Raw genomic sequence first — 25,936 nt, 5'->3', positions numbered from 1 at the left:
TGTCTTTCATGACTGTGTGTAGGCAGCCATAAAATACTGTAAAAAACTGGAAAGATATATCCACACATTGCTCACCAGAATGTGACGCCGCTGTCTGGATGGCAGCGGTGTTAGCATGAGTCAGGGCTCTGAAACGGCCAACAGAAGCTTTCCATTCTCTCCACTACGTCAACAAAAACAACTCATTCCTCATTGCTCCATTGACCTGCTGCTGAATATTGAAATCCGATGCAGAGAAAAGTCATTGTTCACCGCTTGCTTGGAGCTTCAGTGAGTGTCAAACTCACTCCATCACTTCTGTATTGCAGCAAGTTTGAAATTTTGTACCCTTTGTTTTTCTTCTCTTTTTGCTGCTACGTCTGACCTCGCCAAAGGCCAATCAGTGAACAGGAACTAAGCTTGCACCACCCATGCAAGTGCAGGAACCGAAAAAGGAGGGACGGACCTGGAAAAAAATGCAAGTGGAAACGCTTGTGATGCAGGTCAAGTAGAGTGGAGCTGGGCCCATTAGAGCCAGTGAAAAAAGGCCATTAGTGCCAGCTGCCAATACCTTTGCTGCAATGAAGTATAAGTCAATAAAAGCTTACTTCCTTACTTTCGGTGCTATGTTTATGCCTTATGCCTTATGGTCGGCTCTAATTTATATTTACCTAGGTCTTTTAAGAAGTTGTTTAATCCACTAATTACATTAGTACAATTTCTTTTCTTGAATTTTCATAGTACATTTAGTGTGTCACTCTTGAGAAAATCTTTTATGCTTGTATTCAGCAGTAGAGGACAGAAAACTTTTTATTGGAATGATCTCCAAGAAGTGCAATGAAAACGACATCCGACTGATGTTCTCTCCATATGGCCAGATAGAAGAATGTCGGATACTTCGAGGCCCTAATGGACTCAGCCGTGGTAAGAAATAATTAACACACTACAGTACCTTGCTATTTTAAGGGACAGTATTATGTTTATTTTAGGGATGCTCCAATCAGGTTTTTTGCTGCCGATTCCGATACCGATTACCAGGGGTGAAAGTAGGGGGTTACGGCAGGGTACTGCGTACCCCTAAAAGATTTAGTTAGCGGGGGTACGTAGTACCTGCAAGAGAGGGGAGCAGCTGTCAGCTGTAGAAAATCAACGGGTTCACTGTGCAGCCGTGAGTTCACCCACTAATCAGCTGTGACTGATTAGTTTTTCAAGAACAATCTAAAGCACGACTTAATCAGTTAATAAGTAACTTTTTTCCCATTTCATATTGTTTCTGAACTGTTCGTGTTTTCTAGAGCAGGGCTGCAATACGTGGATCGTGGAAGGTTTTGAGTTGATCTCGGCATTACGAGACAAACTGAATGCTGCCAGGAGGCTGAGACCAGCAGGTCCTCCTCTGATTGGCTTAAAACGTTCCTAACTTTATTAAAGAACAACAACAAAAATTAACAAGACGTGTTCAAATTAATGACCCAACAATAATAATCTCAGTAATTATTGTTTCTACAAGTTGTTGCGCAATTCTGTGCATTTCGGTTCCATTACCAAAATAACGAGCAGAGCAGGAGTTTAAAATGAACTAATCAACCACCGCTGTGTTCAGGGAGGATTATTAATGATCGCAAAATAAATATAGAGCCTGAAAACCTGATAACGTAACGACTGAATGCTATGTTTTTAACGTAATCTCTGGTCGGCTTGTGGAGCTCTGGAGGTTGCCATGGCAACGGCTGTGCTTAAATGACAGAGAGAGACGGAGAGTAAAAATGTGCGAGTGGTTTAGAGTTGATCACCTGTTCAGTTATTTTACCTTTGTTTACCTTTGCTGTGGCTCATCACAGCTGCTGTAGTTTCTGAACGTTCAATAAACGACAAACTTGGACTAATTCAGGGGTGGCCAAGTCCAGTCCTCGAGAGCCACCTGATAACGAGCCATTCATTTGATTCATATTCATGATGAGATTTTCTCCAAAATGAACCTATTTCAACCTTTATAGCTCCACTGTTGAAAATTCATTCACAAATGACAGTGAAACATCTGGAGGAAAAATATCCCAACTCAGATGAGCCTTGTTATGACTCAGATGAGTCATAACAAGATGAAATGAAAAGGTGGTGGGGCTGCATACCCAGTCTCGGGGTGGGGAGTTGTAGTTAACTCCCCCCTGACCTTACATCCGGGCTCCTCCCTCTTTGTGTTGTATCTCGTCAATCTCAAGTTGTGATAGCAGTTGCCGTTTGCGGATGTTGGAACACTGAGCTACTAGTTGTTTGGCAGTCATTGTAGACTGTGGGTGTCGAAGTAACCATTCCACCCTCAGTCTTTGCATGTAGCCCCTCTGACTAGGGTTACTTGAGTAGTAGCATTCCAACAGATCCATGTTTTCGTCTCTCGCCCATTTCCGTCTTGTTCCAGTAGCCCATTTTTCATCAAGGTGCTCTGGTTCCCCAGCACCTGACGCAGACCTTGTTTGGCCGGGCGACATCTGAGCCGGCATGTTATGCATATCAATGTCTCTCATGGTATGAGGTAGGCTATATAGCTCCAAGGGTCTTGCCTAGGGACCCACACTGCATAGCTCAATTGCACTGTTGTAGCTTGCCCCAGCCTGGATTCGAACCCCGGTCTCCCGGGTGGTAGACTGGTGTCTTACCCACTGTGCTATACAGCCAGCTATATATGACTATATATATAAAAAAAAAAAAAATTCCCTTCTCACCCTCCGCGGGTGGTCTCTTTCATCCTCTGAGCTCGGGTCCTCTACCAGAGGCCTGGGAGCTTGAGGGTTCTGCGCAGTATCTTGTCTGTGCCTAGAACTGCACATTTCTGGACTGAGATGTCTGATGTTGTTCCTGGGATCTGTTTGAGCCACTGCTCCAGTTTGGGGGTGACTGCCCCGAGGGCCCCGATGACCACAGGCACCACTGTGGTCTTCACCTTCCAGGCCTTCTCCAGTTCCTCTCTGAGGCCCTGGTATTTCTCCAGTTTCTCATGCTCCTTTTTCCTGATGTTGTGGTCACTTGGTATTGCTACATCCACCACAACGGCTTTCCTCTGTTCTTTATCCACCACCACAATGTCTGGTTGGTTCGCCATTACCATCTTGTCTGTCTGGATCTGGAAGTCCCACAGGATCTTAGCTCGGTCATTCTCCACCACCTTTGGGGGTGTTCCCCACTTTCACCTCGGGGCTTCCAGTCCATATTCTGCACAGATGTTCCTGTACACTATGCCCGCCACTTGGTTATGTCGTTCCATGTACGCTTTCCCTGCCAGCATCTTGCACCCTGCTGTTATGTGCTGGACTGTCTCAGAGGCCTCCTTGCACAACCTACACCTTGGGTCTTGTCTGGTGTGGTAGATCTGAGCCTCTATTGCGCTGGTGTTTAGGGCCTGTTCCTGGGCGGCCAGGATGAGGGCCTCTGTGCTGTCCTTGAGTCCAGCTTTCTCCAGCCATTGGTAGGATTTCCTGATATCAGCCACTTCAGTTATTTGTCGGTGGTACATCCCATGTAGGGGCTTGTCTTCCCATGATGGTTCCTCCAGCACCTCGTCCTCTGTTCCCCATTGTCTGAGACATTCGCTGAGCACATCGTCCATTGAGGCTTTGTCCTTGATGTATTTATGGATCTTGGATGTTTCATCCTGGACCGTGGCTCTCACACTCACTAGTCCTCTGCCTCCTTCCTTACGGCTTGTGTACAGTCTCAGGGTGCTGGATTTGGGGTGGAACCCTCCATGCATGGTTAGTAGCTTCCGAGTCTTAACGTCTGTGGCCTTTATCTCTTCTATTGGCCAGCTAATTATTCCGGCAGGGTATCTGATTACTGGTAAGGCATAGCTGTTTATTGCACGGATCTTGTTCTTGCCATTGAGCTGGCTTCTCAGGACTTGCCTTATTCGTTGGAAGTATTTGGCTGTGGCTCCTTTCCTTGTGATCTCATCGAGGTTGCCATTTGCTTGTGGTATTCCCAGGTACTTGTAGCTGTGCTCTATGTCTGCTATTGTTCCCTCTGGGAGTGAGACCCCTTCTGTGCGGACAACCTTCCCTCTCTTTGTAACCATCCGGCCACACTTCTCTAGTCCGAATGACATCCCAATGTCAGTGCTGTAGATCCTGGTGGTGTGGATCAGTGAGTCGATGTCTCCCTCGCTCTTGGCGTACAGCTTGATGTCATCCATGTAGAGGAGGTGACTGATTGTGGCCCAATTCTTGAGTCGGTATCCGTAGCCAGTCTTGTTGATGATTTGGCTAAGGGGGTTCAGGCCTATGCAGAACAGCAGTGGGGACAGAGCATCTCCTTGGTATATGCCACATTTGATGGACACTTGTGCAAGTGGTTTGCAGTTGGCTTCAAGGGTGGTTTTCCACAGCCCCATCGAGTTTGCAATGAAGGCTCTTAGAGTCCTGTTGATGTTGTACATCTCTAAGCATTCAATGATCCAGGTATGTGGCATTGAGTCATAGGCTTTCTTGTAATCAATCCGAGCGGTGCACAGGTTGGTGTGTCGGGTTTTGCAGTCTCGGGCGACTGTGTGGTCTACAAGGAGTTGGTGTTTGGCTCCTCTGCTATTTATGCCGATGCCCTTCTGTGCCGTGCTCATGTATTTATCCATGTGCCCGCTTATCTTAGCTGCTATGATGCCTGACATGAGCTTCCATGTTGTAGAGAGACAGGTTATCGGCCGATAGTTGGATGGGACTGAACCCTTTGAGGGATCCTTCTGGATCAGGATTGTGCGCCCTTCAGTTAGCCATTCAGGGTGAGTCCCATTCTGTAGCAGCTGGTTCAGTTGAGCTGCCAGTCGCTCATGGAGGGCAGTGAGTTTCTTTAGCCAGTAGGCATGGATCATGTCAGGCCCTGGTGCTGTCTAGTTTTTCATACCCGAGACTCTTTCTTGGACATCTGCCACAGTGATGGTTACCGGGGCTTGTTCAGGGAGGTTGCTGTGGTCCTCTCGTAGAGAGGTTAGCCACTGTGCATTGCTGTTGTGGGACGCCTCCCTTTCCCATATGCCTTTCCAGTATTGTTCAGTCTCCAGCCTTGGTGGGTCTGCTCTGTTGTTGCAATATATATATATATATATATATATATATATATATATATATATATATATATATATATATATATATATATATATATACATGAGACCGGGTATGGTTGTAACATGGGGAGAGTTGTAACACCACCAGTTCCACCAATCAGGGATAAGATAGGAGTCAAATGATCATTTCAGCATTTACCTGCTTCCTCCCCAATCCCACATTGTGATTGTCAAGGCTGGAAACAGGCACATGCAGATACTAAGGAGAAAAAACGGATTTTGAGGTAAGAATGTAAATTTTTTGATCATGACTATATTTTGTTTAGTACTTATACTGTTGCAGATAAAACCATATGACTTACATTAGATGAAAGTGTAATTTCTCAGGCAAAAATATGATGCATTTTCCCGTGCTAATTTCAAACCGCTATGCTACTACAGCTAGCTAAACATGGCTGACAGGGTTGGGGTGGGTTGTAACACATCTTTAAAAAGTGTTACAACCATCCCCTTACATACAACTAAGAATATTTTTATTTTAATCATTTTACAGAATGCCTAGGCAGTGAATACAAAAGACTGATGCTATTTACCTTCCCCTCCCCACTGTTGCCATAAACTTCAGCCACTGGATTGCAGTGTCTACTGCCCATTTAAGAAAATGGTGAACGCCGCAAGTGATGCCTGGATGAAGATGAATCCTGCCAAGACGATATATGATATTCCAAGTATTGTGAAGACTGCTCTGCCTGCAGCTGCAACACTGAAAAACATTCAAGCCGGTTTCCAATCCACTGGTATTTGGCCCTTCAATCCTGACATTTTTGAGGAGTGTGACTATGCACCCTCACAAGTCACTGACCGTCCCGACCCAGGTACATCACTGACATCTGGAGCTTTCCAGCTGCAGTCTCCTCCAACTCACCTGGGGACAGCCTCCTCTCCTCCAACTCACCTGGAGACTACTACTTCTGGCTACTCTGCAGTTATTGATGTGAACATGTCCTGTGCTCCAGATGAGCCAAGCACCTCGGGGGTGTCTCCTGGTTAGCCATTCAATCCTTTGGCTATGCGGCCATTTCCAAAAGCAGGGCCAAGGAAAACAACTGGCAGGATCGGGAAGAAAAGGGAATCTGAAATACTCACTGACACACCAGTGAAAGAAGCACTGATGGAAGAAGAACAGAGAAGAGGAAGCAAACATGTAAGGAAGAGTTTCTTTGCAAAGAATAAAGGCAAGCAAATAAGTGTGGCCATACAACTGAACTGAAACTAGCAACTTCTCCAAGATTGATTCCATCTCGTTAGTGAGTTTTAGAGTCCTCGTCTCTGTCCACACTAACAGTCAGAGTGTTCGCTAGTTCGGCCAAGTCTGTCACAAATTTGTCGATAAGCCAGGAATCTGCAAGCTCCAAACAGTAGAAATCCTGTTGTTATGAAAAAATCCAGGGTGAATCCCGCTGGGTGTGTCCCTGCAGAACAAGAGGGCTCTCCTGTGCCCAGACTTCTCGTCGAAAATTATATCAATTGCAATGAGAAATGCCAGAAATCGGTTGACCAGATCCATAGTTTGTAGATTTGGATGATGTGCAAAGGAAGACTCCAAAAATATAGAAAAAGACAGGACAAAAACAGAGCAAGCAGGGCAGGCATGGGCAGGGAGGGAGCAGAGGAATTAAGCGTCTGTCTTCACTGAGAGCAAGAGAGAAAGGTGCATCATTACATTACCCTGTCATTTGTTGTTAGTCTTAACTGTGATAGTAATGAGACCATTATAATTGTCTCCTTAATATTCTCCCTTATACACTGGAACGCAATGGACTTAAAAAAAATTAGCTGTTTTAAGTTGGACTGCTCCTCACAGTATTGTGGGGAGCAGTGCCACATGGTGATGAAGGTGCAGAGAATTCTCTCCACCACACAGTGATAAATGTTCCTCAGGACTGAGTTCCCAATTCCAGATCTCCAAAGCTTCCTTAGGAAGTAGAGACACTGGTGGGCCTTCCTGATCAGACGGGAGGTGTTGGTACTCCAGGTGAGGTCACTGGATATATGCACACCCAGATACCTGTAGCTGGAGACCACCTCCACAGCTGCTCCTCTGATGTACAGGGGCTGAAGAGGATCCTTGTCCCTTCTGAAATCCACTACAATCTTCTTGGTCTTCACATTGATGCAGAGGCTATTTTCTCTGCACCAGGTGTTCCATCTCCTCTTTGTATATGGACTCATCACTGTTCATGATGCGTACCCCTACTGCTGTGTCATTGCAAACTTCACCTTATGACAGCTGGGGTGTCTTGCCGAGCAGTCATCCGTCAGCAGAGTGAAGAGGAGGGGGCTCAGCAGCCCTGCGGCAAGTCAGTGATGAGGGTGATGGAGGAGGAGACGGTGTTGTGGATTCAGACAGACTTAGGACTGTTGGTCAGGAAGTCCAGAATCTAGTTCCCTAGTGTGGAACTCAGTCCAAGAGAGGAGAGCTTCTGAACCAGGGATGATGGTGTTGAAGGCTGAGGAGAAATCCAGAAAAAGCAGTCGGATGTAAGAGGTCCTGCTCTCTAGGTGAGTGAGGGCTGCGTGGATCAAAGATGAGATGGCATCAGCAGTGGAGCGGTTCTTCCTATAAGCATACTGATGGGGGTCCACAGTGATGTTGATGGAGTCCTTGATGTGGTTCATGACTAGCCTCTCGAAGCACTTCATGACTACCAATGTTAAGACTATAGGCCGGTAGTCATTCAGGGTCGTCACTGTGGAGCACTTGGGGACAGGGATGACAGTGCCGGTCTTTAAGCAGGTGAGCACAGATAACAGTGACAGTGTGGTGTTGAAGATGTCCGTCAACACTAGGGGTTGAACGACTACATATTTTTTAAGGTCGACTACATCATGATAATAGTCGAGTCGATGTCGACTAGTCGCGATGACGTCATAGTGAGGTAAGCGCAAAAACCCTTCACAACTACTTGGAGGCTTTATCAGCTATTTTCACTGCAAATATTGACCCCCCTCCCCCTCTCCCACTTTTACTAAGTCTAGTATGCAGAATTAAAAGAGCAATAAACAGATCATTCTTTGTGAGCAGCGGAGAAAAGTTCGTTGCACAAAGTCAGGTCTGACATTTTTTTCTTTTTTTTTTCCAAACACCGGCTGATGCTGATGATCTCTGGATAGTTACTCGTATAGGAGTCAAATTATTACACTGACCACAACGGTGCTTTTGGAACATCACGAACTAAACTTATTATGAATGGATTCCGTTTGATTACAGTTGAATTCAGCGAAGCCTCCTGCTGCTCCTCTGCCCGATGCGCAGCAGGACGCTCTGCTGACTCAGAGTCGGTTCGGGTCTCTGAACCGACATGCAGATGGCAGCCGAGATCGCCTCTATCAGATCCTCAGACTTAGTTTCCAGATGTAGTCAAACCATAACTTTATGAGAGTGTAAAGATCTTATGAAGATCTTTGCACTCTTTAGAAGCGTAAAGATCTAAAGAGCGTATTGAAGGTTAAAAGCTTCAATACGCAGGGTGATGCTGATCAGTTGGGGGTAGTTGAGGGATAAAAATGCTTGACATCATGACACGTTGTCGCACATTACTCCGGTAGTCTTTTTTTTTTTTTTTAAGGAATTTTTTGGCACTAGTTTATTTCACAGCAATCTGACTGTAAGGGGGCAGAGAAAGCGGAGCGGGGGGAGAGAGGCATGGGCCCAGCGAATGGAGGATGGCAGTCGGACTCCTGACTACCGCGGGCTAAAGTCTCTGTATGCGGGGCGCCGTGCTAACCACCGCGCTGCTCAACGCCCCTATTGTGGTAGCCTATGCTGTAATTTACAGTTTGTCTTTGTTAAATTATTTACATTTTTATATAATTTGAGCTTTCTGACGAACTCACCTAGTCCACCTTCTTTCATTTCCTTGGAAAAATCTGTTTAGTCATGTGATTGCGACTAGTCGACTAGCCCAGAAAAAAGTCATTGCAGAGAAAAGAATCGACTAGTCAACTAATTGGTGCAACCCCTAGTCAGCACCTCAGACAGATGATGTGCACAGTCCCTCAGTACTCGTCCTGGGATGTTGTCGGGGCCTGCAGCCTTTCGGGGGTTGATTTCCTGGAGGGACTTCTTCACATATGCTGTTGTCATACAGAGAGGCGTGTCACCTGGTGGTGGAATTACTCTGATGCTGAGGGAGGTTAGGATCCTTGACGCGGGCGTACAACCTGCAGTGAGGGGTCCATTGGACATTGTGCACCCCTGATGTTGTGGTTAGTGATGCACTTGATGTCCTTCCACATGCGCCTGGGGCCGTTGGTGGTGAAGTGACCTTGAATTTATAAACAATAGACGCCTCAGTGTTATATGTTTGGCAGGCGGAATGAAGTATCATTTAATTAATAACAACTCACTGAATACTAAACAGATTGTTACATCCAAAGTCTGTTTCTCAAAAGCTGAAGGATGAGTTCAGTCAGATATGTTGTCTATGAAAAAGAGAAAATGGTGGCTTTGATCCAAAATGGCCACCTTCCATCTTGTCCTGTTGGCTTTGGAGCATGGCTCCAAGAGACTTTTTGTAAGTCCTAACAAGATACATGTGTACCAAGTTTCGTAATTCTGGGTTAAAGCACAGCTTGGGGATGAGCTTTTAAAATCTTCTAGGGGGCTCTGTAGATAAATTAGGCCACACCCACCAAAGATTGTTGTGGATTCCTGTCAGGGTTGTGATAAAGATCCACCTTAGTGAGTTTGGTGCAGCTCAGCTCAAAACTGTGGAATTTAAAGCCAAACGTATGGCAACGGTATTAGAGGTCACTTCGCCACACCACCACGCCCACCTGCTTTAACGAAATCCATTGGTGTTGGACACCCAGTCACACCAACATGTCTTCTGTCTCTGGACACAGTTTCAAAGGGCTCTGATAGAGACCATTCACAGTAAAACATGACACTTTCTGGGGCGTGGTGTGATGTCATCATAACTTCCTCAGTGATGTCATCATTTGACCATTGTGTATTGTAGTGCACCTGATGATGATCAAACACTGAAAGTTTGGTGTTTCTGTGAGTTTTTGTGTAGGAGATATAAGAGTTTTGTGTTTTATGGTGAGTATGTGAACTTTGATCCCTGGCAACGCCCCTTCAGCATGCACAAAAACTCACCCTTTTGATAACACTGAGTTATCAAAAGGGTGCCTTATGAACAATCTGACCAAGTTTGAAGCCGATTGATCGAAATACTTAGGAGGAGTTAGATCAAATGTGAAGGCTGTGAATGGCCAAAATAGGGTCAAAATCAGAACTTCAATCCAAAATGACCGACTTCCTGTTTGAGTTGCACTGACATCAATTGAATTTTCTGTGCATCTTGGGAAGCTCTACAAGTGTACCAAATTACATGCCTCTACTATGAAGTAAGGTCAATGCGGAGGGTTTTTTGAAATTTGCTAGGTGGCGCTGTTGAGCTGTTTCTTATACAATTTTTGCTTCGACCTTAAAATGCGTACATTTTTCGCATTCTTGACACGTCCGCCAAGTTTGGTGAGTTTTGAATATGATAAAGCCCCCAAAAATCCAATTGATTTGACGGAAGTGGAATAATAATCAAAACCATGATTACATTAGGCCTTAGCAGCACTTAGCTGCTAAGGCCTAAGCACTCTGGGCTTAGCAGCACTTAGCCCAGAGTGCTGCTAAGGCCTCTGCTAAGTTCCTTACAGTGGAACTTAATGTTCCACTGTAAGGAACATTAAGTTCCTTACAGTGGAACTTAATGTAATGTTGCTTAAGAAAGTGGTAAGTAATGTATTCAGACCACAAAACATCAAACATTGACAGTTTAGTGTGACAGAGATGCTACAACAAAAACAATACTTGTCCTTAACACTAAATGTAGCAGGTATCTTCAGTTTTACATTGCTCCGAATATGATCTGTTTTCAGTTGTTTAACTAAAATACGGAAGCTGTCTTTACCCAATCCATTTTCAGATATATGATGTAAGATCTATCATTGAACGGCATTAGCTCCAGTTTACACTCCACACTAGATGGTGGCAGTGTTGCACACTTTCAGTTTTCTTGAAAAGCGCCATAAAAAGACTAACAGCATCATTCATGAAGCCAGGAAGAAGAATTAATGTTCAAATTCGCCATTTTTACTCATATGATATTGCCTTAAAAGTAAAAAGACCATTGATAATAGTTAGGAGTTTTGGTAAATTCAAGCTGGTGACCTCCCACTTTGAGTTGGGCAATAACACACCTGGACAAGCACCAGATGGAAATGAAATGTGGGTCACAAAAGGAGACCGAAGGGACCAAGGCTGCTAACGTGTTGCTAGCTGGTGGTAAGTTTGATTCAAATTGCTAATTATCTTTTTTAAATATAACAGTGCAGTACACATATAAACAAACTTACGATGGTTTCAGAAATAGTTATTTTATCAATTGTATTGTGACCTATATGATTATTACTATAACAATCATTCAGCTTCATGTTATAACTGCATAAAGACTTTATTTGTTGCGACTCTATATAGTTTTCTTCATAAACTTAACCTGGTTTTAATTAAGCTCAGTATGCCAAAGAGACGTTGATATTGAGGCTGTTATAACTTGTTCATCAATGTTTTTATTTTTTACATACTTTTCCAGTCTAAACAAATGAAGATGAAAGAAGAAGCCACAGAAATCAGATGTTAGGAAACCTAAAGACTTTTCTGTCTTAGAAGAGGCTCTGACTCCACCAGATCACCAACCATTTTAATGGAAGAAAAAAAAAAAAAACCTAAACAGAAAAGAGCTCGGAGGTAACCAGTAACACGACAGTTTTGTAGAAATGTAGTGGAGTAAAAGTAGAAAGTATCCATGATTAAATCTACTTAAGTACAGATAAACGAAAATTATGCTTAAGTTCATCCCACCACTGGTTTTAATTAAGCTCAGTATGCCAAAAAGACTTTGATATTGTGAGGCTGTTGTTAGGACTCATTCATCATTGTTCGTCATATTTTTGCAGTCTAAGAAAATTAAGATGAAAGAGGAATCCAGGGATGAGGTATTAGAAAACCTAAAGACTTCCCTGTCTCAGAAGAGGCTCTGGCTCCACCAGATCACCACATCAGTTCTGAGGGTGATGTAAGGCTTTCTTTCTTTTTTTTTTTTTTACACTGAGAAGCCAGGTAAATTTTTAACAGCAGCAAAAACTGGTGCGTTTCCAACACTAAGTGCTTAATAGACATGTTAGGCATTTAACGCATTTGTTTAATGCGTAAAATATGGCAAATATGGAAAAATATTTAAAATAATTGAACAGAATTTATTCCCCTTGTTAATCTACCATTTCTCTTTCATACATTGTATTCATTGTTGGCTCAGGGCCCTGTGATGGACTGGTGACCTGTCCAGGGTGAACCCCGCCTCTCATCTGATGACTGCTAGAGATGGGCACCACCAGCCCCCCTCGGTACCCTGCAAGGATCAGCGTGTTCAGATCATGAATGGAAAGATTTTAAGGTAGTTTGTCTCCTTAAGTTCACACTTAAAACAGCTTCATAGTTAATGCCAACATCAGCTGATTCTATGATATTGCTGACTATGTTTTTCTGTTTCTAGCATAAACAGGCAAAGAAGACACCCAGAAAAGTTTTTCCATCCTGGTCCCAATCATCATCACTTCTGATGATGTCACATACATAGCGAGTCCACAACGTCTTAAAATTGTAAGTCTTACTTTTTTCTTTGCTGTTTTTCTTTACTCTTTAAAATACAAATACTTTCTGTTCTTTTTTGTAGGTTTCTGTAAAGTGGTGTGAATGGGAATGTTTTGTCATTGATCCTCACTGTTCTTAGTTGTCAGTTTGTCTGCAGTAATACTGGAATACTGTGACGTTGTATTTAAACAATACTCTGTCCTTGGTGAAACATTTTTCGCATTTCCTCTAAAGTGTATGTATTGTTTTAGTGTGCCAATTTTCATGAGCATGTTGTCTGTAAACTTTGAATATATTGACAATTTGTACAATTCTGTGATAGTATATTAGCAATGTACTTTTGAAAAATGTGAATATATTGAATACACAATGTAAGTTTTTTCACCTGTAAAGTGTGTTGTAATGGATTCTTCTGTGTTCTGGTAACCTGATGTGTTTGCAGTACTGATGTGTGTATGAAGCATGTAATGTACAAAGTGGCAAAGCAGAATAATAAAACACAGTGATAAGTAACTGAAAAGTGTACTTCATTAGCAATTATAATAAACCAAAAGTGTAATTGTAGCATACTGTAATCACACTACTAATATACAATATGTAATGCTTACATACTTAAAATACATTCTAAATATATTTTAAATGTAATTCAATCACAAAAATAGTACACTCGAGATATACTAATCAGGCACGTTTATATTACATAAACGCTACATATGTAAAGTATACAAAGTATGATTTTACTTGTTCCAAAAAGCATGTACACTTTAAATTGTGATTTTCTACAATTGAATTACTATTAAAATTACTATTAATATACTTTAAGTATACTGATGATTAGTCTGGCTTCATGTATTCTCAAGTATGCTAAAACTTAGTACTGCTTAGCATATTTATGTTTCACCTGGGATGTTTCAGCATATTTAAATATTTTTGGTTGGGAAAACAGAATTGAATAGGAAAAGAATTGTCTGATTTGATGTATGGTGAGTATTTTACAAAGCACACTCATAATTTTTATATATATTTATTTAGTAATATTTATATAAATATACAAAAAACAAAATAATACAAATATATTATAGAGAAACAGATTATTAAATAATAATACCTGTTGGAGCCTATTAAGAATTAGATTAATTTATTTTTTGCTAAATTATTAATTTCCACAGATCTAAAGTTATGTGAATGGTAGATCGATTGTTGTATATTTATTTATCTGTTTTGCTTAGACCCTCCTCCTGGTCAGTCAGCCTCCTGCAGTGATTAACAGGCAGAAGCAGCTGCTGGGTTGATCTGATTGTTTGGTGGAGGAGTGAGGAGTGAAAAGGTTTTTGTACCACAAATTAACGTTTATATTTGAAGTCAACTTGGAGATTATTTTTTGTTATTTTTATAAGTAAAAGAAACCCCTTTTGAAACAAGAAAAGTCTCCGCGAGTGCTTTTTATTTTTTCTTTGAGTGAGTTGAAAACCTCCTAAAAGACTATTCTGACATTTTTGTTTTTTTGGACTTTTGTGATGCAAGACTGGCCATAGCAATACCAAATAATATGTGTTAGGCTATACATATTCATATGTAATTGCATATATACATGATCCCCAGGGTTTCCCCCAGAAAACTTGCTAAGCCCAGTGGTCGGGCCGGTGAGGCGGTCCACCATGTTTTTCTATTAAAGATGTTAAGTTGACAGGAAATGTAAAAATATTACTGGGTAATTATACGTTACGGGAAAACATCACCAGTGAAATGTATTTAACCCTTGTGCGTGCGAGGACTGAGGCAAATGATACAAGTTTTACGTGTTGTGGGGTCGATTGGACCCCATTTCTGGACACAAGGGTTAAATCCACAATTAGTTTAAAAACCACAAATTAAAATTGACACTTAAAATTTATTTAATTATTTGCACTTCTGTTTAATCCACATTAAGTCAGCAGCTCCATAAGACCCTCAGGGCTTCAGGGGCCCCGTAAATGCTAATATTTAAACACAGACCACAGATATATAAATGTAACACTTGTTTATTGAAATTATCAACGCTGCTAAATTTGATTTAATGGCTTCAGCATACATAAATTAAAAGATTTTGAACTGTTTAAAATATAAATGTAAGATTTTAATGAGCTGGCGAGTTTACTTTGTAAAAGTTCAAAGACCAATCTTCATAGTTAGATTGTTTTGTTACCATAGCAACAATCTGATGATGTGAGTTTAATCTTTAAGTTTGAACTCTGTTTGTTCACAAATACAAATTAGTAAACTGCAGTTATAACTTATTGCTTTTTAGGTTGGTCAGTTTTGGGGGAGGGGATAAAAACTAATCCCCTCCCCCTTTCTGTGTTAGATTAAATTTAACACAGAAACTGTAAGTGGTACTGATGTTTTTAGCAACAAAAGGGGCCCCTAAGTCAGATTCTGCTCCAGGCCTCATGCAGCCTTGGACCGGCCCTGCATGATGAGGTAATCTGCTGCACTACACAGAGATGAGCAACAAACGGGAGATTTAATTCAATGCTGCTAATGTGGCTTTAGTAGCTCTTCCATTTCGTGTCTGTTGAGTTTTTAATAAGCATCACGGAAACTGCTTGTGGGACGAGATTTTAAATGTCCGTGCACATTATCTATTACTGACTAAGTGGACAAGCATTTGGTATGGTTTGATGCTTCATGTAACTGGAAAAATAATACTAAAAAATAAAATAATATAAGACCAGCGTGAAGCATGACGTTGAGGTGAGTGCGAAAGCTCCTCACCAGGCTGAATCTGCATAATGAGGTTAGCGCTGGTCCTTTTACCACTAACACACCGGATTGGATATCTGCTATGAGCAGCCCTGATTGGAGTGCATCTTGCACATCTGCAGTTCATTTGCTTAGTAGCAACTGTTGATATTAGAAGCTGCAAGACAACCATTTTCTTCTAGATAACTCCTCCACGGTAGGCTAGCCAGCGTGAACTCCCCCTTGAATCTTCTAGTGGTTTCTTGTGATTTTTTTGGTGTTATTGAGATCTCTTGGGATCCAGAATCTCAAATGCCTTTTTCCAGGTCTTTGACTGCCATCCACATTTTCTGGAGTCAGAATCAGATCCACATTGCAGCTCCAAAGCCTCATCTCCATGCCCATTCACCACAGTTAAATTTCTCTGGACTCTAAGGATACAAAGTAAATCCTCTTTGTTCGGATCCTGATTACCACTTCCTCTTCCTGTGAATCCTTCAAGGAACCAAAAACCAATTTTTCCAAGCAAACAGCTATCACCAGTCATACTCGCCTTCATCCAGCCATTAATCTATTATTCTGCAACTCATCCTCCAGATAAATCCTGGACCTGACCCAGAGAGACAACATTATTGTTATTCACTTTCTTGTACATATCGTAAATAAATATTTTAACTTCTTTGCTTTCGTGTGTGATTTTACATGTGGATCAAAACCTGACACCCTTCATGAGAGGGTCAAATCTTTGAGAAACAAACTGCCATAAAATTTAACCCAAACAAATGTAAATCAATAGTAGTGTAACATATTTTATGATAACCTGGCTAAAACATTATTAGGACATTAACACATTTCATTTTTGTCTTTCAGGATGCGCATTTGTAACATTTACAGGTCGACAAATGGCCCAGTCTGCTATCAAGTCAATGCACCAGTCACAGACTCTGGAGGTGATGTGCAGTTAGGACAAATAATGATCTGTGATGTTCTTTTAAGGCTAAAACTACTGAATTACAATATTTGTATTATAAATGCATCTTTTTTCAAGGGGTTGTTTCTTTTTAAATTGCGATTAGTACTTTATATCAACTAAAAAAAATCATATATCAGTATATATTACATTTATAGTATACTTAACTTCCTTTATTTTTGATGTTAAGGGCTGTTCATCACCCATTGTAGTGAAATTTGCAGATACTCAGAAGGACAAAGAGCAGAAACGCCTGGCTCAACAGCTGCAGCAGCAGATGCAGCAACTCAGTGCCACTTCCATGTGGGGAAATTTATCTGGTTTCCACAATCTTGGACCACAGTTCCTTGCAGTGAGTGTGGGTCTATTAGTTATTCTCTTTGTTTTATTCAAAATGGAACCATTAACTAAGGCTAATTATAATTTTTAAAGCTAATTTCAATTTTGTTGTCGGCTGTAGCTCTACTTACAGTTGTTGCAGCAGTCTACCTTCACAGGAAATGCACTCAGCAATTTACACCAAGTTTCAGGTACACACACACGCACACACACACCCACACACACAAGTTTGTATTTCTACCCATATTAGGATTTTGTATTGACATCCATTCATTTATTAACTGCATTTATGCCTAACCCAGATATTTTTCCCTAACCCTAACCAATACCAGTGTATTTATAACCTTAACCTTAATCTAATTCACACCTTACCTCTAAACCTAACCTCTAGCCCTAAACGGGCCACCATATTAGGATTGGGCTTTTTGCATAGTAGCCAGAAGAAGGAGTTAGTGGGGTTTAGAAATTGACTGTGCGTGTGTCTGTCAGGTCTGAATTCCATGCAGAATCTGGCAGCTTTAGCTGCTGCAGCAACAGATACACAGGGCACAACTTCAACTTCCAACATCATGACGACATCTAGTAGTCCATTAAGTGCTCTAGCCGGCTCAGGTAAAAAAAATAAATAAATCAGTCATACACTGCATTTGTATACTTCATTGCAACTTCATAACTGAGATATATTCTATTGTATTTGGTATTCATATTTGGAGTTTTGGCATTTGAAAGTATTTGCTTTTAAGTTTTGTATGAAGTCTACATAAATATTAAGTGGTTTATCAGTATTGTAAGTAAAAAATGTAACAAGCACCGACATGCCACATCAGGAAACATTGTGCAATGATAAATCTAATTTAACATAACAAAATTACCAAAATATTTTCAGATAGTAAATTCTACATGTGGAATCATTTTATAGTATTTCAATGTTCATAGTTTCAACTGTACTTCAATAAAAAAAAAAACTATTTTATTCCACAGTTATCCAAATGAGGGGTGGAATCAAATCGGAATCAGATCATTTTTGTTTTGATGAGGTAAAAAACCCCAAAAACAAAAAAACAAAACAAGCAAAATGGTCAAAATAACTGCCCTGACAATTCTAGAGTTAAAATACTTGCAGGGTTTCCCACAGAAAACTTGTTAAGCCTGATGTTTGGGCACCAAGGTGATCCACTGGCGGTTCCCTGTGTTTTTGTATTAAAAGATGTTAAGTTGACAGGAAATGTAAAAATGTTACTTCCCATGTAAGTAATTGGAGAAAAGTACTTTTACTATCACTTTGAGAAAATCTGTCGGTAAAAAACAAAGTGAACTAATGCCTCCAGAAGGATCCAAGACCGAGATGAGACCAGATGAGGAGTTTGTATTGCTCATGCAAGTTAGAGTTACTGAGCCAGCAGAACGAAATGTACACAGACTTTCTTCAACAACAACAGGACAATTTCAAAGGCTTTGTTAAAATCATTATGGACACTACAAACACCAGACTGGACGAGCTGACACGAAAAGTGCAGGACATTAAAACCAGCCTGTAATTTCAGAAAGATGTGGATGACATCTAAACAGAAAGGGTAAAGCATGGCGAACGAGGTAACTTGCTGCAGTCGGATGAATTCAAAGTTTGTGATAGCCTGTTGTCAATCACCGATAAGATGGAGGACATGGAGGGACAATCAAGGAGAAACAATCTGGTTATCGACGGAATTACTGAGTCGCCAAACGAGACTTGGGCTGAGACGGAAGAGAAAGTGAAGACAGTTATATCTGATGGAAAAACTTGCTAGAGATCGCTGATTATGAGGATGTGTAACTGGCTACATTTCAGTACAACTGTCATCAGCAAGATATTGAAAACTAGAAAGTGTGTATTTCCTATGAAAATGCAAGTGTGAATGCTGAATGCTCAATGCTGAAGGCTTTTGGAGAAAATGGCAAAAGTGTTTGAAGTCAACTGCTGAATACTTGCAGAAAGGTAAGAAATAGTCCATGCAGTGTGAAAAATCCAGGTAAAAGTCAAAACTAGCTAAAATACTAATGATAGCATCTAGGCTATGTTAAGGAAGAAATTAATAAAATAGTTAACTTTAGAAAAAAGTCTGGCTCTCTCTCTTCCTTAGATCCCAGGTCCTCTCGGCAGGCCACGTGTAGCCACAAGGAAACAACAATGCGTGTTGACATCACAGAATTACAGAGTTTAATCCAATATAAGACAATGCATAACTTAAAAGTAAGACAATGCACAAACTTACACCAGAAACTGCAGAACAACGGAGACATACATTCATTTACCTGAGATAAAAGGAAAGAAAGAAAGAAAGAAAAGCAAAGATGTGCAAAGACATCTTTGGAGAATTGCAAGAGCAAATCTAATTTGTTACTTCTGTGTAGAAAGTTTTATCCTCTTGTATTTAATTTATTCAAATAAGGCGTACCTTTGCTCCTCCAACCAGGAGCTATCTCTGACCCTCTATCTGAAGCCTAAACCCCTGCCGTGTTTACGGCCTTTCACAGATGAGTGTGAAAAGCTACAACTTCCACTGTATTGTTTTCTCACAGACAAAAGGCAGTTCAAATGATCCTAGCAAACCATCTGCTGTAACTACAGGTAAAATAAAGGTCAATAGGCCAGAATAAGTTACTGATTTAAAACCACAATTAGGCCATTTGAATCAAGACATGTTAAGTTTTAAAACTAGCTTATTTTAAATTTATTTTCTCAACAGTTCCCTCTTTTAATCTCTTAATAGAGATTACACTCCAAAATATAATTTTAAAATATGCTATGCGATGGAATAAGCCTAAATTCAGAAACACCATATTATAGCTGATAAATTACGCCCCTCTTTTTGCATGCAACCTTCTACATAACATTTGTTGTTAAAATGTTGGCATATTCATTGCACATAAAATCACAGCAAAATCATATAAAGGATTCAAATCCTAAAATAAATGTTCAAAATTATCTAGCCCATAGTCATATCTTACCAAAAGATGATGCATAAATTTATCAATACTTAACAGAAACTTTACCACAAATCTTACTGTAATACTTAAAATGATATTTTCAATCATATTCCTGATGTCAATAGGATGTTACACAAATATTTGTCCAAAATTATCCCTGCAATAAATGAGAAAGTTAGATACAATATACTGCATATAAAAACTTACAAGCTATTAATAAACTTCCAGTTGAATAGTTTTTGTACAATTTTTTCTTTTTTTTTCTTTTTTTTTTTTTTTCACATATCTTCATTTTGTGTCCGTGTTTCTTGATGCTCCTTGAAGTAAGATGAGTTCGTTGGCACGTCGTAGATGAAAGATGAAAACTTGTTAATAGGAAAAACAAAGATGATCCTCTCATCTCCAGCAGTTCATTTTCCTTATAGTTTTGAACTCAGAGTCGTCAGCTCAGTAACGGATGCTCACCTATTTAGGGATTATTATGCCCAGAATTTGGTGAGTTTAACAAAGAGGCCGTTCCCTCTTTTCCAATTTGATGACATCAAAAGCAGAGAAGAATGAAAGAAATCCTGATGAACATCTAGGTGTGAGGTCGTCCTCCGGCCAGGGAAGATCCTCAGTCACACCAGGTTGTGGTTCTTTGTTATTCAATGAGGTCATCAGCTGGTCAGCGTACTGGAACAGAGTCTGTCACCTATCTAGAGCTCCTTAATGTATTTTAAAATAAAATAAGTAATTCCTTCCAATTTGAATTAATGTTTTATTTGCACTGATTTTATTAATTAATACTCTAATTATTCCTTATTGTTTCAAGTCATATATTGTTCTTGTTATCAAATCTTATTTTAATAGTTACTTCATTATCAGGAAGGAAGAGATTTTGTGGTAGCTTTTAGTTTTATTTATTTCTCTTTAAAACTTCATTTCAAATTATCATTTATTTCCTTATGTTAAGTCTCTTCCAGTAATTTTCCTTCTGTATTATCACTGAGTAAACTTCGAATTTTAAGAAGCTTTTGTCAATCTTTTGACCCTCTTTTTATGTAAGGCATTCATGAGAAATAAATGTTTTCCCATTGTGTTGAACCCAAACCTTAACCATATTTTAGAAGCAGTTCCATAATTGTTCATTTTAAATCTCCAATTTAGACCAATTTAATTTCAATCATAATATTTTCTATTTTAAAACCTTAAAAAATGATCAGCCTGTTTTACATGAATAAAGTTAACCGTGTCACTAAATATCAAAATGACTTACTTTATTCCAATCATAGTTTTAAATCCCAAAATTTCAACCATTTTTACTTTTGATCCATTTATTCTTTTAAAAACTTATATATAAAATATTTAATTGGATAATGAATTACCCTTTTTATATTGTTTATCAATTATCAATGTATTTTCAGTTTTGGGGAGAGAAATTCGATATAGCTAAGTTTATTGAATGATTTAGTTTAGACCTTCCTGGATGTCTTAGTTAAACAACTTGTTTTAAATCATATGAATAGAGATGCAACAATCCAACGATCACTTTCCTTGTTTTAAGAAACACTGTTTATATAAATTATTTGACAAGTAATATTAAGTTTAGTGTATTCAATTTATAAATTTTAGTTATTCCATATCCAAATAGTTAGCTCATATTTTAATGCTGCTAATACACCATAAAATATTTAATGTATTTTGCTTTAACTTTAACACCCTCTTTTGCCAAGAAGTAAAGAGAGCTCCAAACTAAAATTTGCTTATTAGATCAATTCCATTCATTTCCCCCTGTTTCTATAACAGAACAAATGTTCTGTCATAGAATACAATAAAAATCCTATACAACTCATTGAGAAAAAATCTGCTAGCACCGCTAACTTTACCATCATATAACACAGTTGGATGCAATTCAAACATGGTGTCCCGGATGCTGTTACAATCTGCACACCTCAATCAAAGAATTTAATGTTTGATTAAATTTATGAAATCAACATAGAACTTGGTGTCATTAGCTCAGTAAGCTCTATAGACACTCATCAATCCACTTTAACACCTGAATTTTAAATTCCATTTAAATTTAAATTTAGTTGTCACTGAATGGTAGCCACTGTAAAATAGGCCAAATAAAATTTAGATCATCTTGTTTAGTAGATGAAGCGTAACACACAATGAAACTCAGCTATCGTTAAGAAAAACTTTTGTAATTGTAATAGTTAGTCCCTGCCCATTCTTTCAAGCAGGAAGGGAAAACAAAACACATTAGCATTTTGTGAGACAAACCGAGTGAATCATGGAGGAAGTTAATGCATTTCCGAGAAATGCAGAATCGTAACAGTTGGTTCACATGAACCCTCGAACTGCATTGTAAAACCTCAGACACCAGGAGATGGGGTGTCCTCAACACTTAGCATTTCACTGCAGGGGTTCAGGACGTGAAGGCAACAGGGCGCATCTGTGCTATAACTAAAGTAAGGAGAGAAAAAATGGCATCACACACTAAAAAAAATTAAAAAGAACTTATTCACCACTACCAAGTTTTGTTGGCATCCATTTCGTCTCCAACCTGCAGACTGAAGGGAACCCCAGGAGTGGGCTTTGGCGCTCAGGTCACATGATCAGAGGTGAGAATCCAGGATCAAACATGAGAACACACAACAGGACCACTGCTGAGCGACTTGCCATGGCCCAATTCTTTATCTGCTGAATCAGAAGGTGTCCAGAGTAGCAGTCATTCCTGCAGTGCAGAAACATCTGGATACAGTCCCTCTTTGATGAACTTTGGTCAGCCTTTCGTGGTCGACAGAGTGGGACGTAGAAACCAGCAGATCAGTCATCCTCTGAAACCCCCGTCTGGGTTTGGACAAAAGGCTTTGATCTTTGTGGTCCAGACTCCCTGCTGATTCCCGGCCGTAGAAGACTCTCGCAGATAACGCCTTAGTCCCTTTTGTTTTCAGCCAGGTGTGAAAAGCAACACCCAAAGGAGACATCTGTTGCAAGGTCCTGTGAGCAGCACTTTGCCCTCACGTGACAACAGGAGAACAGTTCATCTTCACTGACCTTAGTAATCGTTCAACAGTTTTTGGCTTCCATACAGCAGTCCAGCAGAAGATGGGCACAGTTCAGCATCGTCATGTCCTTGTTCAGCAGCAACAACAGCGGCCTGATGCGGTAATCAAGAAGATCCTTTCTAATCACACCGTCCCATGATCTCTGAGCTTGAAAGACCCTGCCCCAAAGATCGCCATCAAGTCAGAAGGAAGGAGAACTGCCAAAGAAAAAATAATACAAAGTAATTAAAAATCAAAACTTATATATGCCACATTTTGTTACTTTCACTATTATAAATAAAATTTAATTTTATCTTGTGATGCATCCTTCCGTGTGGCTCTAGATTTGTTGTTACAGCACAAACGGCCAACTGCCCCAAATCCTGAACTGCAAAAGAGTAAACATAGAAATGCATTAAAACATTCCACCATCAGATGTGCCAGAATTAAGTAAATAATGACACTTACTGTTCAAAATCAATAGACGTCAATACCTCGATGACATTCACTCCGTTTGTGCCAAATATCAACTACAAATTTTAAAATCACAACCTCACAAACTCATTAAAGAATTAGAACAAATTTAGAATGTCCTAATACTGACACTAATAAAAGTTGTGATTGAATTGCACTTTGTCAAATAATTATGAATTTCATATTGTTCTACTAAATACTAAACATCCTTATCATTGTCCCACGCTTCAAGACAAAGTCCTATTTTAAAATTTCAGAAGTTATTCACATTTTATTTGAATTTCATAGCAGTTTTAACCAAAATTTTCCTCAAAATTCACAATTTACACCCAACTGTATATAATCAACATCAGCAGTGATGCAGAAATCCATTAACAATTTTAAATGAAATAAAAATGACAAAGATGTTGTTTAAAGCTGTTCCATTTTAGATGATCAAATCTACTTTAGTAGAAGCTTCTATATCACATACACCATATTTTAGTCCAGCAGGAAGGCAATATGACTCTACATTAAAGAAATCCATAATTCACTATTGTTGAATAAAAAAGTCATTATTGATTAACTAATTTACAATTAACCGTATCCAAAAATTTACCAGGAATTAGGGTCTACTTTTCCTTCTCCCCCTGTTGATATAATAAAATTATCATTTTGAAAACAATTTTGAATCTATGTTACTGTTATAATTTGCTGAAAAACCAAAATATTGTAAGATGCTCCACCATTTCTCCAAATCACCCATCTAGTATTCAAAATAGATGATATTCAAACTGAAATGTTTCAAATTTCAAAGTTCTATCAGTAATCTCTTAACTTTATAATATCCCCCTGTGTTTTTCTTATTTCAAAAAGAAAAACAATTTAGAGGTGGAAAACTAAAATTGAAGAACTTTCTCCCATTATGCTAAAATTTCAACATGTCCAATCAGTTACCCATGTGACATATAAACCAAGTTAATTTAGTTAGAATATAGGTTAGTTTGTTAGTGTTGTTAGTCAAAGTGGATGAGACAGTTTCCTAATAACTACATTTATCTTCTTTAAGCCAAGGCTGAATTCTTGTTTCGTATTAATTCTACTGCACAGGCAGATGATTCAGCTTTCTCCAGATTGTGATACCAAAATATGTAATCATCACCTTTAAAATTGTCTGTAAAGCAGTAATAAAAGTATATTTATTAAACAAAACCTGCACTGTGTCTAAACAGTACAAAATCAGAAAAAATATCACACAGCTACTCCCTAAAGTGACGTCATATTTACATAGCGCTTCCTAAAACCCAGCAATGGCCATCTGCATACACATTCACTCTCATTCACACTCAAACAGACTCTTTAACATCCCATTGTAAGAAAGATGCAGGATGTTACCCCAGATCAAACTGACCAAACAAAGTGATCCTCCCCCAACACTGCCGTGAGAGCAGGAACATGACCCCATTCTAAGCATCTGAAGGGAGCTGTACATTAGTTGACCCATAATGTAAAAAATATACTCCCAATTATCCTCGATGACATTGGGCAAACACATTAAGTAGTGTAATCCACCTACAGCAACTGAAAAGATCCCCATGTTCACCTGTAATTTTCCGTCACACTCCAACATGTGAAATAAAATATTTGTGAACCATAAAGGTAGAACTTCCCAATTTGTACTGATTCCATCTTCCAAACACATATTTACCCAAATTTCAAACCAAAATTCATCCTGTAGAAAGTTTTAAACACAATTATGATAAGACTATGCCCGAAAGGAAACAAAATCATCCAACAGTTCTAATGTTGTTCAGTTTTGAGTGAACCTGTTTCAAAAACTCCATGTTATACACACAACCTTATTTCATGATAGCCCACTGTTATTAAATGGCTACCCAGTAACTAGACCCCCTGTAGGAAAGTCCCAAAAACCATTCATATGGTGATGTAATATGAAAAAATTGACTGCACACGTAGATCGTCCTACAAGAAACAAAGTCATTCATTAGTTTTTCAACATGTCCTACATTAACAGTGCAGAAAACACTGTCAAGCAGAAAAACCTCCATATTTATCAGTTCTGCGTCCCCGTTCAGATTAGTGAGGGTGTTCCATCCTGTGTCAGGAAACCTAGAAATTGAAGTGATTGTAAATGTTACAATATTATGAAAAAGCAATGAGATCATTCCAGTGCTCCAGCCTGGAACTGACACCACACATTTCTCCCGCTGAGAAAGTAAAAACATCTGTAAATCTGTTAATTTGTACTTTTCATTTCAACATAAAACACAGTTCTAAAAGAAATTCACATCAAAATCCAAGAATCCTGAAAGAGTGAGCTGGAAATGTCAGTGCTAACAGAACTGCAGCACTCCCAAAATGCAAATGGAGTGGTCAATCAGGCCCCCTGCTCTGTGGAACAAAACCTGTAACCAAAATGGAGAAGAAATCTCTGTCCCACAGAAGCATGAGTTAACAGAAACACAGCAACAGAACATCCAGCAAAACAGACAAACACATAAGACACAAATCTCTTCCGCACAATCTCAACACAACTCAGACTGAGACAGACAGCAGCGCGTGGCGGAACATATAACGGCGGAAGACAGACACACAATCAGTAATAGATCAACCCGCACACAAACACAGATACACAGACGACGTCGTAGTTCAGCCAAGAAAAGACAGGAAAGAAGAAAATGTTAGGCGCCGGC

The 25,936-nt window shown here is 39.6% G+C and overlaps 1 protein-coding gene across 2 annotated transcripts in view; it reads left to right on the top strand.

Annotated features, from left to right (window-relative positions):
• The window catches only part of celf1 (cugbp, Elav-like family member 1), a 134,299-nt gene that overhangs the window by 57,332 nt on the left and 51,031 nt on the right, over nt 1-25,936 (top strand). Inside the window, exons 5-9 of one of the 2 annotated variants that reach the window (XM_088004045.1) lie at nt 769-903; nt 16,332-16,411; nt 16,622-16,783; nt 16,892-16,961; nt 17,260-17,382. In XM_088004045.1, coding sequence (XP_087860171.1) covers nt 769-903; nt 16,332-16,411; nt 16,622-16,783; nt 16,892-16,961; nt 17,260-17,382 — 570 coding nt within the window. The remainder of the gene's footprint in view (nt 1-768; nt 904-16,331; nt 16,412-16,621; nt 16,784-16,891; nt 16,962-17,259; nt 17,383-25,936) is intronic. The other variant, XM_088004046.1, reaches the window with a different exon arrangement.

Source organism: Poecilia mexicana, unplaced genomic scaffold, assembly GCF_051168715.1.
Source record: "Poecilia mexicana isolate PSO_F unplaced genomic scaffold, ASM5116871v1 scaffold_3, whole genome shotgun sequence".
Taxonomy (NCBI): Eukaryota; Metazoa; Chordata; class Actinopteri; order Cyprinodontiformes; family Poeciliidae; genus Poecilia; species Poecilia mexicana.
Note: the sequence above shows the minus strand (reverse complement) of the source record. Positions and strands in the feature narration are given on the sequence as shown.